Below are 18,446 nucleotides of genomic sequence, written 5' to 3' on the forward strand. Positions count from 1 at the left end.
TGTTGAGCACTTTTTCATGTGTCTCTTGGCCATTTGGATGTCTTCTTTGCAGAAATGTCTGTTACAATGAACAATTTTTTTAAAGTAAATTTTAAAATAATGAATACATATTCACTGGGGAGTAGATTTGGCCAGGAGCTCCCTCCTCTTAGGGAGTTTCCTTTGAAATAAATAGGAGGGGCAAAAACCTAGTTCTCTGCACACACACACTCCTTTCTGGACCCGGCCTTGGCCATCATCACTCTTTCTTCTGTCTCTATTAGGTGCCCCATTCTTCCTGCAGAATCCTCCTCCTCCACCACTGTGGACTTCTTTCCGCAGCTTCCTCCCCTGGAGGTGATGGGTTCTGAGGCTGCCCACTTTTGTCCCTGCCACAAAACAAAGCTATGCCCCCTCATCCTAGAATGTCTCCAGCGAGTGAAGAACAAATTCCTGTTTCCATTGCCCCGTTCACGGCTCTGCTCCTCTCTGTGTCAGGCACTGGCGACAGAGTGGAACAGTTCAGACAGGGTCCCTGCCCCCTGAGATCTACTTCGTACTGAGAAAGAGAGACTGTAACTAAGTAACAAGTGTAACGTTTGTAGTAGAATTAACAACTCCCTGACTATGTGTGAGATGTGAGGGCAAGAGGAAGAAGGACCTCACATCATGGGATTTAAGGGGGAAGAGTGGCCCTAGGAACTCGGAGTTAACTGAAGGGTTGAGTGTTTACCCCCCAGATCCCCATCTGTCCTCACTTGAGGGCTTCTTCCTGAGACAGGAACTCTCTATCACTCCGGCTTGCCCTCTGTGTGACCAGAGTCTGCTGCTGAGACCAGAAATAAAGCCCCAGACAAAGAGTTATGGGCTTTTTGCGCACAGAGTTCAGAGTGAGAAATAGTAAGAGAGTTAGTGGGGTCAGCAGAGTGAGGATACATCTGGGGAGGCGGTCAGGGGTTAGATCCTGGGGATGGAAAGCCACTGGAGGGTATCAAGAAGAAAATGACATGATTTGATTTAGATAAAATATCTCACTGAAGTGTGGGAGGGGGAAGTGGGGGGCTGCCATTGGTCTCCTGTCTTTAAGCATTGATTTCCTGGAAAGGGACTGAGCAATGGTTGTTTCTGTTTCCGTGTAGAAGGCATTTCCCAGATCCAAACCAGAGGGATCAGGATGCTGGATCTTTTAATAGCACATTGGCCAATGAAACGATAGAAGGCAACTCACCTCTGCCCCCTCACCTCCACTTCACTTGTTTTGCTTTTGTTCCTTTATCCCAGAAAGGTATGGATTTTCCTCTGTTCCTCCCTTATCCACACCACTGGCTGGCCCAGTGGATGCCAAGAGCTGTAAGTTTTTGCTTTGCCTTTTAGTTGCCCCTGTTCCAAACAAGGCCTGCACCCACCTAGGTCTGCCTGGCTTTCCTCTTCTGGAAGGTCGGCCTCCTGCCCATCTCCCACCTAAGCACATGTCCCCCGTGCCCTAGCCACCCCAGTCCTGTAGCCTCCACTCTCTACACCCCCATGAAACCCCTGTCCTGCAAGCCAGGGCTCCCTGACCGTGCATTGCTTGATCATTTGCTTTTAAATCCAAATGTGCCCATGAGTTGGTGCGAGCGTCATTACATCTTCTAGCGCACAGGAGCACTTACATACCAAAATAGTCATGCTTGAACACTTACATATTGAAATAAGTATTATGATAGTTTACTTTCCTTTTATTTTTTGTTACTCTTTTAGTTAGGGCTTTACATTTATTTTCTTTTTGAGATGATATATGGGTGGTTAGCGGTGAACTCTGTGGCTGGCCCAGGGGGCATTACTAAATATCTGTTAGAGAAAATGCCCATTTTTTTCTGATTAAAACCACTATTTTAAGCAACCCTTAAAATCCACTTTGAAGTTGGCTGCAAGTAGGGCGACTGCTCCCTGGTTTGCCTGGAACAGCCCTGGTTTGCTCCTATTGTCCTGGCAGAATTATTAATTATGTCCCTTTCAGTGTCAAGAGTCCCTATTTAGATGATAAGTTATATCATCATGTATTTTGGAAGCATTTCGTCTCCTTACCATCTTGATCACATTATTCCCCTTGTCAGCAGCATTCTGTGTCCCAACCCAGGCTCTCTGTATCCTTTAACAAAAAGTGCTAGCTCCCCACTGTTGAACTTTTCACTCCTAAAACCTGCCAGCAGCCTTCTCTTTTACTCGTCCTTGAAAAATCTAAGCGAAATGTTTAAATACTTCCAGTGCCTTGGCCTTTTATTCCCCCCCTCACTAACTCGATCCTGTCTTCACCAATTCTCTTAACTTACTCTTCTATTTTTGGCATTTCCATCCTAATCCCCTTTCCGCTTATTTTTCTCCATAACCTTACTGTTCTGCCAGATTTTCATAGTTTCACAAAATTAATTTTGCCTTATCTGACAACTTGCAACTTCACATTTTTGCCTATAAATAGATCTTATTAGTTATTTTAGCCCAAATTCTCTTTTAGTTTTGATGTCAACTCTCTGGTGTTAACTCACATTAAAATAAGCACCCCGTTCCATTTCTAGCTGACTGCTTGCTCTGTTACCTTTGGATCCTACCATAAACTGCTCTCACCCTGATACAGAAGTACCTTCAAACAGCATTCTTTTGCTCTTCTTTTAGGCAATGTCATATTTTTGCTTTTTTTTTTTTTTTTTTTAAGGAGTAAAAGAATTTTAGCCTTTGGATTAAGATGTTTAGCTCCCAAGAATCTTAAAAATGCTTAGTCTGTTTTTTATTGTGGTTAAAATACACATGGATTTACCATCGCAACCATTTTCAAAGTATACAATTCAGTGGCATTAAGTACATTCACCATGTTGTGTGACCATCACCACCTTCTAGTTCCAAAACTTTTCATCATCCTGAACAGAAACCCCATCCCCCCATCCCCACTGAGCAGTCGCTCCCCATCTGCCTCCCCCAGCCCCTGGCAACCACTGATGTACTTTGTCTCTATCCATTTGCCTCTTCTGAACATTTCATATAAATGGAATCAGACGTCTTTTTTGAGTCTGGCTTTCTTCACTTAGCAAATTTTCTCAGGGTTCATCCATGTTGGAACATGTCAGTACGTTCCTCTGTGTGGCTGCATATTTCCGTGTAGGAATAGACCACATTTTTGTATCCCTTCATCAGATGATCAGTCTAGTTTTTATCAAATCTTTGTTCCGAGATGAAATGAGTGATACAGTAGCATGATAAATGCCGTGAATTGTACATAGGTATTTTTCAGAGGGAGTCTCAGTGATTGGGTACGTGGCTGATGCTTTGGTGTTTGCAGGTACAAGAGGCCCTGTTCGTCTGTTTGGGTGCCAGAATCTCTTTCCTTTTTTACTTTCCTTCTCCACCCCACCCCTCCTTTTTTCTTTATTTTTGGTAACTAGATCATGTCTTGTTTTTTTCTTTACTGTCGTATTTACAGGTTGTGAAAAATACAGCTGAATCAATTCCTCATAGTCCCATCACCCCAAAACAATCACTATTAAACATTTCAATATATTTTCTTCTGGTTGCTTTCCTGTGTTTGGATACTTTATTTTCTTTTTTCCTAGTTAAGATTACATTGAATAGATAATGTTGGAGCCTGCTCTTTTTTCATAAAATCCCTTTATGTCACAAGGATTTGACTCCTATGAGGATTGGGGCACTGTTCTGGATACTTCTGATGAATGAATAGGAAGTTCTGGTGGGGATATGGTTTGAGAGTCATCAGCTTATAGATGATATTTAAAGTGATGGGACCGTCTAAGACCTCCTGGGGTTGGGGGTGGGGATCAGCAGTGTAGAGTAAGGACCCAGGACTCAGCCCCGGGCCACTCCACATGCAAAAGTAGAACAGAGAACGTAGTTGAAGAAGAATAGGCACCTCATGAGAGCAGGAGAGTGTGGAGGAGAATGTACTTGGGAGTGGAATGGCCCCATAGCAAATGCTGTTGAGCACCTGAGTGTTGGGGGCGAGGATCCATTGGGTCTGGCAAGGCGATGGTCAGGATGAGCTCAGTGGAGTACAGAGGATCACTGCCCAAGTGGAACGTGCTGAAGAGAAAATGATATAATATCTTAACCTATTTCTGCCTGTTTTACATATTCTTAAACATAATTTGATGGCAGAATAAGATGTTTAATTGTACACTTTACTTAACCACTTGTTATCTTCCTACTGGGTGATGTTTACACTGTTTCTAATTTTTACTATTACCAACAAGAAAAATGAACAGCTTTGTAAACTTTCTTTTCTACTTCAAGCATCATTTCCTTTGATTTGAAGGCACAGAAAGGGAGGTTCTGGTCTAAGACCAGAGCATCTTTAGAGCTTAGGATTCTCGTTTGCTCCAGTATTTTCGAAAAGGACTGACTGGCTGGCACTTCCTCCAGAATCTGAGGGCGATTGTCTGAGGGGCCCCAGCATCTTGATGGCGATTGTCATTTGGGTCCTCCCAGAACAAGTTTCTCCTTTTATCTGCTTAGAAGTCCTTTAAACCTTGAACAGACTATTGAGTGACAAGAACAAACCCACCTTATGGAATGAAAACTATACACAACTCACTAAATAGTGACATTAAATAGAAATACATGTATAATAATTGTCAATCCACTGGAACTGTAACTTACCTGCGATGCTGGTGTTTGCTCTTAATCCTTTTCCACTAAGGTTCTTTAGTCCTTGAGCCAGATACAGCCAAGGGAAATACGCAGCCCCCATTCCCATGTTCCTATGCATTCATACAGATGCAATGGGTGCTGGAATTTAACGAAGTTTACCCTTTTCCAGTAAACACCCTGCAAATTTCCCATTGCAGTTGCCTGCTGATATTCCGGGAATGACTTCCATGCTTTCTATGTGTGCTTTGGGTGGGGTTTTATAAACATTCCCAGCTTGTGGCAAAAAGAGAACAACTTCCAGTCTGATCACTATCTCAGAAATGTCCTCCTTTCCCCCTCCCTATTCCTCCAAAACACCCCACCACCTTATGGTCACTTCCTGTTCCTGGTCACATTAGGGATGGCCCCTCCCCGCTAGCAGCGCTGCCCCCCCCCCCAGCCCCCCAGCCTGAGTGGGTTTGCTCTTTAACCGCTTCCTGTCCAGGATGACAGCACCTTACCCCCGACCTGCAGTGTCCGTGGTGCTGCTGATGCAGGTTCTGGTGAGTTCAGCACCAGTGATCTGCTCCAGGCCCGCAGGACACATCTTGCTGTTTGCTGGGCCACAAGTGCGAGGATGGAATGTTGCTTGTATCCAACGTGAATAGATCTGGTGAGAGAGATGCATGTACATCTCCCACCCTCGTTTCAGCAGGGTCGTCTTCTGGAGAGGTTCTGGATCATCACAGATAATCGCCGGAGTAGAAGGTCCAGTGGCATGTAACAGCTCAGCAGCATGGTTGAGTGGTCTAGGAAAGGTGCGCATGGATGCATTTCTGCCCTAATCCTGGCTTTGTGACTCCTTTTTCTCATCTGTTTAAGAAATAGAAGGACGATGTAGTACCAGCCTCCTTAAATGATGTATGTCAAGTATCCACCAAAGAGCCTGGCCCAGGACAGGCTCAGTCAGGGTGAACTGTTTCCGGCATTATCCCACCCCACCTCTGTGGCTGACTCTTCCTGAGCTTCGTTGCTCTGAGTTCAAGACTCTCTCTCTTTGTTTCCTACTTGCAGGGGGCTTTATGAAGAAGCATGGTCAGCCTGCTGTTTCCAAAACCTTGGGGTAAGTTGGGGGGCTGTTCAAGCCAGGGTAAGGGCGGGATTGACTTTTTCTGCTGACCTGACAGAACAGGTTTGGGGTGTAAGTCTTTTTGGGCATCCTGGGTTATAAAAAGAAAGCAGGAGCCTACTGGGATGTGATGTGGGTCTCACACAGTGCCTCCTGACCTGCTAGCCTGTGTGGATAGCCCCTTTGACTGGTCTAGCTGCTACATGCTGAGGAAGTTTGCTGTGTGCCCAATCTTCAGGGACCGCCGACAATCAAGGCAATAGTCAGACTTAAGTAAACAGACCTAGAAGAGGCAATCCATATGTGGCACTTCTTAGGGAAAGGAAACCTATATTGGTAAAGGTAAGTAACAGTAGCTGCTATAACAGGCAAGCCCCCAAATCGCAATGGTTTAACACGGGGAAAGTTTATTTCTTACTCAAGCAAAGTCAACTTAGATATTCTTGAACAGGTGGAGAACCTTGCCATCATCGTTCAGGTACCCGGCCTCCTTTCATTTTGCAGTTCCATCATCTCTTGGCCTTGGAGCCTCTCTTGGATCTTCTGCATCTAGCCATAAGAGTGGGCAAGAGAGAGTGTGGAGAATCTCGCAGGACTTTTTTATGGGTTTAGCCAAGAGCTGGCATATATCACTTCTGCTTGCGGTCTGTGGCCAAAACCCAGGCTTTTGGCCAGAGCTCAGTAGAATTCACATATACCTTACCACAAGGGAGGCCAGTATATGAAGTCTCGCTGCATGATCAGGAGGTAGAGGAAATAGGTTTTGGTGCTGCAGACTTTTCCAGAGGGTGCGTGAGAAATGTGTTTAAGGCACAGAATTGGGAAGGCTGCCTTTTGCTGGTCTCTGACCCAACTTAAGTGATATAGGTAGGGGCAGAGAGAAGATCTGAATTGCTGCTGGACTCTCTGCTAATTTCTTTCCAGGGACAGATTTGCAGCCCCTGCTGTGGAGACCCGTCCTAGCATCTGGGGAGAGTGCCCACCAAAGTTTGCTACCAAGTTGGGCCGAGCCATAGTCAAAGAAGGACAGATGGGACGGTTTTCCTGCAAGATCACTGGCCGGCCCCAACCACAGGTCACCTGGCTCAAGGTGAGATTTTTATCTGCCCCAACTCTGGCTCCGGCCTGGAGACCCTGAATGTGGAGGTTAGACTCTTGGACCAACAAGAGTCTGTCTTTCCAATCAGTCCCTCCGCTTGACTATAGATGGTTCTTCAGGGTTCTCTGTATGTCCGATAGCCATGCTTGTCCCTGCCCCTATTTGCACACTCTGCCTCTGCAACTCAGCCCACCATGTGCTATAATCCACACACTCCCCAAACAGCATAAAATTTCTGAGTCAGAACAGACCTGACCATCTCAAGAGAGTGGAATTTGAAGTCATGAGACTATGTTTCAAGCCACAGCTCCCTCATTCATAAAACACATGATGCTGGGCAAATCATTTGGTCTCTTGGAGCACTGGTCTCCTTATCTGTGAGGCAGAGATGATGCCACCTACCTCAGAATACCTCAGAATACGGTTGGGAGTATTTCATTCAGGGCCGGGCAGTGTGAAGGCAGAGCAGAGGGGTGGGGGAAGGGAGTGGCAGCAGCAGGGGGCCTGAGGGGCGGGGTAGGCGTTCAGCAGCACAGTGAGGAGCCACAGGGAAAGCTTGGGGTCAAGGCCTGCGAGAATAGCTTTCTCACAGATGGGAGTCCTGGGTCAGAATGAGTGAAGGGACACCTTTTCCCTATTTCCCAGTTCTCCTGGACTGAGCCCAGGAAAAGAGTAAAGGAGAGGGAGGCAAAGCAGAGCTAAAATGAGGAATGTAGGATCCCCATCTCAAACTAGGCCTCCTCTGAAACAAGTTCATACACCTGCTTTAAGCCGGACCTGACGTCACACCACACACATGGACCTCGAGTCGGGGGGGCCCTTGGATTGTCCAAAGACTGCTCTCTGAGCACATCGACAGAGCCCAGGGCAGAGGGTTCTGCTGCCCAGGCCCGGTGTCCATCCCAGCGAGGCTTGGATAGTGCCAAAGGTAAGCAGGTTTCTCTGACCCAGCTGCCCTCTTGCCGTCCACAGGGAGAGGTTCCCCTGCAGCCAAGTGCCCGTGTGTCTATGTCTGAGAAGAATGGGGTACAAGTTCTGGAAATCCATGAGGTCAGCTGCGATGACGTGGGAGTGTACACGTGCCTGGTGGTGAATGGGTCGGGGAAGGCCTCCATGTCGGCCGAGCTTTCTATCCAAGGTATCAAGTGGTGGGAGGGCTCGTACGGAACCCCCCTGCCTGGTGTCTGTACCCTGCCAGGGGGAGCTGCTGTCCATTACAGATCGTGTTACACTGACCCACCCACCTCCCCATGCGTTCCCCCAGGGGCAGGTGTGCCCCACACCTGTGTCTTCAGTCTTTTCTTCTCGCTCACATTCCTTTTTGTACCTCTAATTGCAACTGCCAGGAGTGGACATTGCAAATGCCTTGCCATCACCCCAAATTTAACCTGCCTCAAATTTAACTTATCAACCGCTCTGTCCTTCACATCAGGTGTTCCCTCAGCTTAACTCTTTCTACCGCAGAATTCTGCTTTTCCTCCTCACCTGGACTGGGCATTTCAGCATCTCCTCTGACCCTTGCCTCCTCCTTGCTGTAGGCATCAGCCCCGTCAGTTCTTCCCCGGAAATCTCTTTGAATCTGTCTCCTCTTTACATTCCCCTTGGTTCCGCCAAGTCCAGCCTGTGGAAGCGGGAGTGTGGGTGGCGATGGGGATTGACATCACTGCACTGAGCAGAGCGGGAACCTTGAGCAAGGTGGGATTTGGGGAATCGGGGAGGGAAACAACCTTCACGCTCCTCCCCCTTTCTTACTCTCTTTTCTTCTATGATTTTTCTCTTCCACATTCCCTTCCTTTTTCAGAAACTATTCCTCCTTGCTCTCTTTACCATTGTTGGCTGGAGTGTTCTTTATAGCCCACAGAAAGAAATTTATTCAGGACATGTGTATATAAACATATTTAACTGAAACAAGTTTCATGAAGCGGTCCTGAGTTGTACCATGCACAGTACCTGCTGGCATTCTCTATTCCATTCTGCACCATCAAAGTCCTGGTCTGGACTGAAGAATTAGACCTCACAGCTCACCGTGGGCTCGGACCCACTGTTAGGCATTGAGAAGAGTGATTGAGCCACTCCCCTTACTTGCCCTAGCGTTGAATTAAAGAACTGCTCCCCTCCCAAGTACTTAGTGACAAAATGATGTGTTGCCTGGGATGTGTTTTAAAATACTCCCCGAAGAAGCTCCTCTGAAAACCAAAACAAAAAGGAATAGAAAAGACAGGCAACACAGTGCTATTTCCTTAATCTGGGTGATGGCTTTCAGAATTGGTTATATCCTCTCTACTATTGTATGTTTTGAAATTTTCTGTAATAAAATTTTTAAAAACGATGTGGCAGGGAAAAAGAATATATCTATAGTATGTTTTTTTCTTTGAAGAACTGAATGCAATTACAGTTTTCAAACTGTACATTTTTAAAGCAGGTGTTTGTCAAAACTGATCACTTGGGAGGTTTGTTTTTGAGGGCCAACGTAAGTTAAACTGTTTGGGTTTGAAATTTTCAGGTGTTTATTTTGGTTTGTCCCTCGATTGGTTTCCTTCTGTGGCTGGTGAACGGGACAGGTCCCGTGGCACAGGGTGCGGTCGCCGAGGCTTCCAGAGAAGGCCCAGGGCAGCAGTGGAGGCCTTGACGGTGTCTCAGAGCGGGCCTCGGACAAGCTCCTCAGATTAACCCAAGCAGTTCAGCACCAGGGACGCTGCGGGAGGGGCGGAGGGAGGGACGAGCATAGGTGAGAGGCCAAGTGGAAGCTGACGAGGTGAACACTCTGTAAGAAATGAAAACCAATGCTGTCTCATCACTGTCTCCTCTTGGTACCTAAAAGAGTCCACTAACAGTCTCCCCTTCTCCCTTTTTCCAGGTTTGGACAATGCCAGTAGGTACGTCTAGGCTTTGTAATCACTGTCTCCATCTTGAGATGCCCTGCAAGAAAAGAGAGGTTGTAATGGAGAAATGCCCTGAATTTCCGAGTCATTGTATAGGAGGGAGAGCTGACAGCTGGGGGCATAGTTAGGTTTTGTTTTGTTCTCCTATTGCAATATGCCACACAGGCTCGCCGTCGTAGTGAGGCTCTCGAAGACACAGTGCTGTCGTCTTTCTTAGCGTCTGGCCAGTCCCAGTTAGCTGTCACTAGGAAGGGCACTGACTAGGGAGCCTGCCACGGGCCAGGCAGGATCTGCTCACCCATGTAGCCCGTCTTCCTCAGGAGCTTCCTTTCCCGTGCATGAGGCCTGGAGCTAGACGCCGGGTCTGCGGGGTGGGCAGGCGTCTGGTGGAGGGAAAGGGCTTTAAACAGAGCTGCACCAAGCCAGAGTTACAAGCTGCGGTGTGTCCAGGGCAGAGGAACGAGCAGCGCTAATTTAGATTAGAGGGTCAGAGAAACCCTTCCTGGACGCTTGCTGTTTGAGCTCAGGCTCTTGACGGGGAATGTTAGCCAGGTGAAGGAAAGTGCAGGGAGCATGCTCCCAGCAGGGCGGTAGCATGTGTGAAAGCGGGGAGATGACAGAGAGGTGGGCCCTGGGGGACCCAGAAGGACACTGGTGTGGCTGCTGCCCGGCAGGAGTCAGACAGTCTGGCGAGGTCCAAGAGGCAACGGGAACCAGCTCACGTAGGGCATCCTTGTGGGCCATGTTGTGAAGCTCAGTCTTATTCTCGGTGCGGTGCTGATCGGCTGTGCTTGCCATGCAGACCGTGGATCAGAGAGGGCCAGCAGGGACCGGGGGGAGGCAGTTGCGTGGTGGGAACTAGGGTGGCGCTCGGGGGGTAGAATAAAGGCAGATTGGATAAATGCAGATAGAACAGGCTCTGGATTGGGATGAGGGGCAAGGAAGTGTCAGGAATGGCTGCTTGCCCTTTGCCTTGGGAAACTGAGAAGGCTGCCGAGAGACACTTTTGCTCTCACTCTGTCTTCATTTGTGGGCTTTTGTGATCACTGGAATCTGGGCTTGTCATGAGTAATGCTTGTGAGTAACCAGATAACCATTCTATTTCTCCTTCTTCTTCTCCATTGCCCCCCACCCCAACCACCACCAAATAGGTCATTGGTGAGAGGAACAAAGGCAGCCAATTCAGATATCAGGAAGGAAGTGACCAATGGAACCACACAGGGGCCGAAACTGGACAGCCTCGCGTCTGCTGCCGAGAGAAAGAACTGCTCCAGTACCCAGAGAGGGGGCTCCCCGACCTGGGCCACAAGTAGCCAGCCTCCACCCCTGCGGGAGTCCCAGCCAGAGTCGTCCGGGGACCCACCGAGGAAGGCCCTGAGGAGCCCCGTCCTACAAAAGACTTCCAGCACCATCACCCTACAGGCTGCAAAAGTCCAGCCAGAACCAAGAGCACTGGTCTCGGGTGCCCCCTCATCTTCTGGAGAAGAGAGGGAGAGGCCAGCTGCGTCCCCCATAGCCATCCTCCCCACCAGGCAGTCTGGCCTGGGAAGCCAGGAGGTGATGAGCAAGGTTGCTACAAGGAAAATCCCCATGGAGAGCCAGAGGGATTCCACCTTCCCCAAATTTGAGAGCAAACCCCAAAGCCAGGAAGTCAGTGAAGATCAGACAGTCAAGTTCAGATGCGAGGGTGAGTAGATCTAAAGGTCACTGTCCCGTCCTGCCCCACCAGTGTAGCCCCTGGGTGGCCACTCCCTCCATCAGCACAGTGGTATCCACCCAGCCCCTTGGACTAGAACCCAGCCCACCCCAGAAGCCACCTTATAGGAAGGACTCAGTCTAGTAACGTGCCTTGTTCTGGAGAAACACCCAACAGTGGCCCATGGTTCATTGTTGGATATGGCATCGGCCCTGTGTCCTAATTCTAACCACCCTAGAGGGGAAAACCCATCATCACCATCACCATCAAAAAACAAGCCACAGGGGCTCCTGCGCTTTTCTCCCTTCTGCTGGCTTTGGCTGATCTGGAGACCTGGCTTGTCACCCTGTGTCCCTCCTCCCCACCGACCCTGCCTCCATCTTGAGAGGTTTACTCGTGCACAGTGCAGGGTGAGGGGTAAGAGAGCCTATTCTGCAGGAGGGCATCTCAAACCAGAATGAGCGTCTCCCTCAGGTCCAGCATCCTGCCTGCCCCACAAGCACAATGCACTCTCTGGGAACCTCATGTCCTTCACCTCGCCCTGTAGTTTCAGGGATCCCGAAGCCTGAAGTGACCTGGTTCCTGGAAGGTGCCCCCGTGAGGATTCGAGAAGGCATGGTTGAGGTTTATGAAGAAGGCGGATGCCATTACCTCTGCCTGCTGAGAGCGCGGGCCAGAGACAGTGGGACCTATAGCTGCACGGCCTCCAATGTCCGAGGCCAGATGTCCTGCAGTTGGACCCTCCTGGTGAAACGTGAGTACGCACCTCCAGTCACCCTGGGTTCTCTGCGGGGGGGCCATCCATGGGGTGCCTCCTACCCTGCAGGGGTATCACCTCCTACCACCCCCACGCAGGGTGTACAACCCGACAGAGGCATCATTCCCACCCACATGCCAAGGCCAAAGTCATTGCTCCAGGACAAGTGACTCCTGATGAGGAGTTCACATCAGAGTCACCTCAGAACAAGCATGCCCACCCCCCATGCCCAGCCCTGCTGACAGCTCCCTTTTCTGGGTTCCTCAGCTGTCCAAGGAGTGCCATGACTCACTTTTCTAACCACAGAGAACCAAACATTCCCTAAATATACACATTGAGAGTCATATGAGATGATGTGGGATCCCGCATCTTCTATGTTTATTGTAATATCTGTTTATAAAAGTTGTGCCTGTTTGTTGTGGGGGATTTAAACACAGTATAGTTTTATGACTCAGAAATAAATGTATTTTAATGTTTTTAAAACAAAATCAACATTGTGCTGTTTGTATACTGCTTTCTATTCTAACTTGCTCATGTTACATAAGCATCGTTCTTATACTACTTCTTTCTGTATTACTTAATATTATTCAAAAACCTGATTTTAATGGCCATATAATCTTTCATAGAATAGTGTATCTGATTACGCTTGCTCTTACTGTCGAATATTTAGACTGTTTCCATTTTTTCACTATTGTAACAAAACTGTGATAGATATCTTTGTACCCGTCTCTCTTTAAAATTTCCTCATTTTAAATGCTATTCAGGGACCCTTGACCCATTGAGGAACATATTAAACCACAAGGATAGAGTCAGCAAATTTCAGGCTTTTAGAAGTTCAATGGACAAATAACCTTTGTCTATTTTTTTTTCAACAAATAAATTGCAAGAGAAAGAGGAAGGGAGGGACAACCTTTAGGAAACTTAGGTGAAAAGATACGTAAGAGATATCAGTAATCACAGTCTTTGGACTTTGTGTGGCTCCTGACTGAGACAACTTTAAAAACTTTTTTTAATGAGAACACCAGGAAAATTTGAGCATTCACAAGGTATTTGATATAATAGAATTAGTGCTATTTATAAGATATGATGGTGGTCTTGTGGTTATTTTTTTAAGCCTTTGTATTTTAGAGATATAAATTGAGTTATTTACTGGTGAAATGATACGATATTTGCTTCAGAAATAATCCATGTGTAGTGGGAGTTGGTGGGGCTACAAATGAAATGAGATCAACCGTGAGTTGATAATTATTAAATTTGAGAAACAAGTATATGATGATCCACGGTACTGCTCTCTTTCCTAGTGTGTGTATTTGAAATTTGCCACAATAAACATTTCCCAAAAAAAGAAAGGAAAAGAGAAGAACTTAGTGATTCATCCGTGCAGTAGGATTCCATGCAGCCAGTAAAACAAATATGGCTGACCTGCGGACTCTGATGGTGAAACATGTCCAAGATACTAGTAAGGGAGGAGAGCCAAGTGCAGAGCTGTGTGTATCATATGCTATTTGCATAAAAGGAAAAGAATCTATGTAGATATGTGCAAACAGATGCTTATGTGTGCATAAAACATTTCTGGAAGGGTCCACACGTTGCCTCAAGGAAAGGAAACGGGATGCTTAGGAAGAGGTGGGGGGTAGTCTTACTTCTCACGGCATGCATACTGTTGATTTATTTCTTAATTGGGATTTTCACTATGGTCATGAATTTCTTTGTAAGAAATCGTATCCATTCCATTTGGAGGTGGGAGTGCCTGTAGAGTTCACAAGTCCAAGCACCCGAGCCTCGTCATCCCAGGCTCTGTGCAGGGGACAGACACATGGCATCAGGTCCACCAAAGGTTGAAAACCAGCAGGCTTTTGTTGGAGTGGTTGTTATTACTATTAAATGGAAGCCGTGCATTGAGACTATACTTGCAGCAAGTTGGGGGTGAAAGAGAATGTGGTCTTCAAAGCTGCCACAAGAGCTGGGGCAAACAGGATGGGAATTAAGCAGGCCGCCAGCGTGGCTCTTCTTACAACGTCAGCTGTTTGTTTTTGAATGCACGCTCTTCAGAATGTTGTAAGCCTTTGGTTAATTTCCAGAGTTCTGAAAAAGTTGATTTCGACTGTTTTTGCCAGTGTTCTTGTTTCTTGTATGGAGGAGCGGATTTTCAGGAGCCCTTACTCAGCCATTGCAAAAGTACTTTTGGGCTCCCTCTCCCTCCTGGAGATACTGACTGTTCTAAAACCTTTCCGGATGACTTCGCCAAGATGCAGGCCACCTGATCCCTACTATCATGCTCTGGTGAAAACGGAAAGAAAATCTGCCTTTTTCTCAGTGGCCCCTTAAGCTCCCACTCTATTTCTCCACTGTCTTTCACCCCCAAACTCACTGCAGGTCTAGTCTCGATGCCCAGCTTCCATTTGATGGTAACAGCTAACACTCCACAAAAGCTTGCTCAGTGTGCCAGGCTTTGTGCTAAATGCTTTACCTCTGTAAAGCATTTAGTTATCCATTTTATATCCTTTTATCCATTTAGTTATCCCAGTGGTCTGAGGAGATAATTGTAGTCACACCCATTTTCCAGGTGGGAATACCGAGCTGTGATGAAGTTAAATGACTTGTCCAAGGTCACATGCCTGGTAAAAGATAGCATATTTCTAACCCATGTTGGTTTGACACGAAAATCCATATTTTTTCAATGGCTCCCAAAGGCATTTCCCTGTGAGGGAATGTGACGCTGGCTGGGAAAAGGGATAGAGGTGGCCACAGCTCTCGAGGTAGTCTGTCCATCCCTTTCCTCAGTGCCAGTCCCAGTCAGATGCCCCATTGTTCTGACTGAGCTGCTCTCCCCCAGCCTCCTCTCCCTGTAGGGGAGCTCTGGTGTGGAGGAGGAAGTGGGGACGCAGAGTCAGAGAGCGGGGTGTAAAGCCTGCCTTCGCCATTGGGCTGGACTATGAGAAATTACTAACCTGGTCTATAAAACGAGTTGAAGAAAGCGACCTCATGCCCTGTCACAGTCACATGTGGGAATGTCCCTGGCACATAGTAAGCCCTCCTGTACCAGTTTTTGTCCTTAAACCCCTCACCACTGCATGGGATAGCTCCTCCTGAAAGGCACCGCTGAGGCCTCTTCTAATCACCAAATCCCTTCCCCGTTCTCGGCTGCCAGCCACCTTGACGTTTCTGCCGCGTGTTCTGCTCGTGGAAGAGACGATCTGTCCCTATTGCTCTTAGTTAAGGCCCCCCCAAACTACAAAATGCTCCCCAGTCCCCCAATGCAGAGGGCTTCTGGAAAGCTCAGCTCAGTGGTTCTCAACGAAAATATGCATCAGAATCCTGAGGGAATTTAGTAATGCATAGTCCCAGGCCCCCAGCAGTCCCGAGCTGTTGGCCAAGGTTGGAAAACTAGGACACGTGTGAGTCTCTGTCATTTGATCCAGTCTTGGAATTGGAAAAAATAACACTTTAAAATTGAAATGTCCTCCCCGGTGGGCATATTGTCGCTGCAAGTACAAAGATATTCTCAAGGTTGTGCAGGTCCGATGGGATGTGTTAAAGGAGAGAAGGGGCACTGGGGAGTACAGGGGGACCAGGAAAGCAGGGAAGAAGGAGCTCTGCGGATGCTCCAGGACAGCAAAAGGCAAGCCAGGATAGGAGGTGCCTGAGACCCAGAGGAGAGGGGGCAGGCCCATGTCCTGAGCATTCCCAGACCTGGTCTGTTTTGTGACCGTGAATAAGCCCCTGCTGCTTTCTCGGCCTCAGGCTCCAGGTCTCCACACCCGTGGTGCTGCCTGCCTCCAAGCCAGGCTCCTGAGGAACCCTGGGTGCATCTGCCCGCGAGGCTCGGGGTGACTGCAGGGCCTCAGCAGAGCACGTCAACTGTGGTCTGAGATGGCTTGTCTGTCCTCTGCCCTTGCAGGGCTGGCCGCGACGGAGGTGGCACCCTCATTCTCCAGGGTCCTGAAGGACTGCACTGTCGTCGAGGGCCAGGACTTTGTGCTGCAGTGCTCTGTGCAGGGGACCCCGGTCCCCCAAATCACTTGGCTGCTCAATGGTGAGTTCCCCCCGCTCTAGGCCCCTGGGCCCTTTGGCCCCGCTTGCGTTCTCACTTGGCTTGCCCCATTTATCCCTCAGAAGCTACAGGGTACAGAGAGCTCACGGGACTGTGGCGTCTGCTATCGCCTGGCCGGGGACACCGGGCAAATTGCTATTCCTATCTGAGCCTTGAGCTCCTGCAACACATGAATAATGTCAGCTGCCTCCCAGGGTGGTGGTTGTGAAGTACATTAGATCCTTTATATAAAACAGCTAATGTATATGGGTGCACAGGCAGTTTGGTTCATTTATGTGGCCAGGCTCGTAGTAGGCCCTCAATAAATATTTGTTGAGTCAATAAATGAACAAATTAACAAATTAGTGAACCATACTAGAAGTTACTCATGGAACCTCGCCTTTCATTTAGTGGCAGTTGGTTTTGGGATTCATAGACAAGTAAGTTGTTGTAATGTTATAGTCCTATAGAGACATGCCAACTTTTTTTTTTTTTTTTTTGGCCAAGTAAGGCCTTTTGAAAAAATTAGTTATCATATATGATCACTCTTCTCTCGGTAAAAAAGCCTTTCGATTCCAAAAGTATGGGAGGACTCTAATTTTAGAACTGAGAACAGTCCATCAAATTGATGGCATTGAGCAGGGTCTGCTTTGGAAACCCCTGCTTTGGGGACCCACAGGGAGGATGAAGGAGGACTGCCAGTGAGGGGACCAGGGCACTTCGCCTTCTCTGCCATCTAGGGGTCGGGGGAGCTCAGACACCCCCCTTCACCTCTCCGGGCATCAGCTTCCTTATGAGTAAGGAGATGGGCTGGAACAGAAGGTTTGGGACCTCAGCCAGCTCTCAGGGCTGATCGAATAGGCTCCTTAAGGGACAACGGCACCTGTCACCTATGCACCAAATAGTCCCCAGCCGTTTCTACACTATTGACGTGTTACTTGTGAACCTTCCCAGTTGGTATAGTTTGCTTAGGCTTTGCTAGAGATTATCTCTGGTCAGTGAGAGAAGGTGCATATAGTCTTCCTGTGTGTCATCTTCTTGGGCAAATAAGTGACAATTGAGGTCACCCTTCCTTCCACCCCTCACTATGGACAGAGCTTCTGTCGGATCCCATGACTGACTACAAAGAGGCAGCCTCCTAGCAGCTGGAACAGAACACGGATGTTAAAGACTAGTAATGGATCTGAGTAAGAGAGTTTCACTTCCATCTGGCTCAGAGTCCAGACCCGGGGTCAAGAAACATTTTCCGTAAGGCCAGATAGTAAATATTTTCAGCTTTGCTGGCCATACAGTCTCTGTCACAACAACTCCACTCTGCTGTTGTGGCAGCACAAAAGCAGCCGGAGACAATATGTAGATGAATAAGTATGGCAGTGTTGCAATAAAACTTTATTTATGGACACTGAAATGTGAATTTCATACAATGTTCGCAGATCACGAAATATTTTCCCTTTGATTTTTTCAACGATTTAAAGTCTGTAACAACTATTCTTAGCTTTCAGGCTGTACAAAAATAGGCTGCAGGTCAGATTTGACCCGTGAGCAGCAGTTTGCTGATCCCTGGTCTGCACCCCTCGGGACCTGGAAAAGCTACCCCACCTTTTTAATTCTTGGTCAATCTTGGCATTTCCACGCCGTTGCCACTAGAGGGCGATCGTGCTCAAGTTCCCCTGGCTGCTAACCATCTGGTCGTCCCAGTCTCTGGCCAGGGAGAGTTCCGTGTCTCCCAATTCTGAGTGCCCTGAGCCAGCAACTCCTTTCTGGGGCCACTATTCTATCCCATGTGTGTAGGACCAAAATGAGTTATGCTCCAGTAACAAAAGAGGTCTTAAACACTATGTTGGCACATTTCGACAGCACAAGCACTTTGATGGCAGTCATGAAATGTACTGGTATTCTCAAGGAAGAGAGGTGTTAGAGTGTCTTTTTTTTTTTTTTTTTTTCCCCACAAAAAGCGAAGAGCAGTGTTCAGTCCTCTCAGTAGCCCGATCCTGGCCCCTGCCTTTCCCAGCTCCCAGCCTCACCTTTATGAAGGGCAGAATCTCTTCCCTCCCGCCCTATGACACGCTTGCTTGGCAGTCTCTGCAAACTGTCATGGAGACACGAGGTGTTGCTATGTGCAGAAGAAAACATTGCACTGCAGGGAGAGAACTTCTTTCTGTACTTTCTCCTTCCCCTCACTGCCCACCCCCAATTTTATGAAGTGCAAACCAGGACCCTGGGGCCTGACAAGGGAAGAAACTGACAGTCGCTTCCT

General features: G+C 47.9%; 1 protein-coding gene across 5 annotated transcripts in view; it reads left to right on the forward strand.

The window, feature by feature from the left end:
• MYLK (myosin light chain kinase) overlaps window positions 1–18,446 on the forward strand; it is a 199,012-nt gene that overhangs the window by 74,887 nt on the left and 105,679 nt on the right. For all 5 annotated transcript variants that reach the window (XM_081832657.1, XM_081832667.1, XM_081832645.1 and 2 more), the window contains exons 4-10: window positions 5,668–5,716; window positions 6,647–6,812; window positions 7,794–7,959; window positions 9,679–9,697; window positions 10,855–11,390; window positions 11,947–12,153; window positions 16,058–16,192. In XM_081832657.1, the coding sequence (XP_081688783.1) occupies window positions 5,668–5,716; window positions 6,647–6,812; window positions 7,794–7,959; window positions 9,679–9,697; window positions 10,855–11,390; window positions 11,947–12,153; window positions 16,058–16,192 (1,278 nt within the window). The remainder of the gene's footprint in view (window positions 1–5,667; window positions 5,717–6,646; window positions 6,813–7,793; window positions 7,960–9,678; window positions 9,698–10,854; window positions 11,391–11,946; window positions 12,154–16,057; window positions 16,193–18,446) is intronic.

Source organism: Leptonychotes weddellii, chromosome 1 (genome assembly GCF_054177405.1).
Source record: "Leptonychotes weddellii isolate Sample4059 chromosome 1, ASM5417740v2, whole genome shotgun sequence".
Lineage (NCBI taxonomy): Eukaryota > Metazoa > Chordata > Mammalia > Carnivora > Phocidae > Leptonychotes > Leptonychotes weddellii.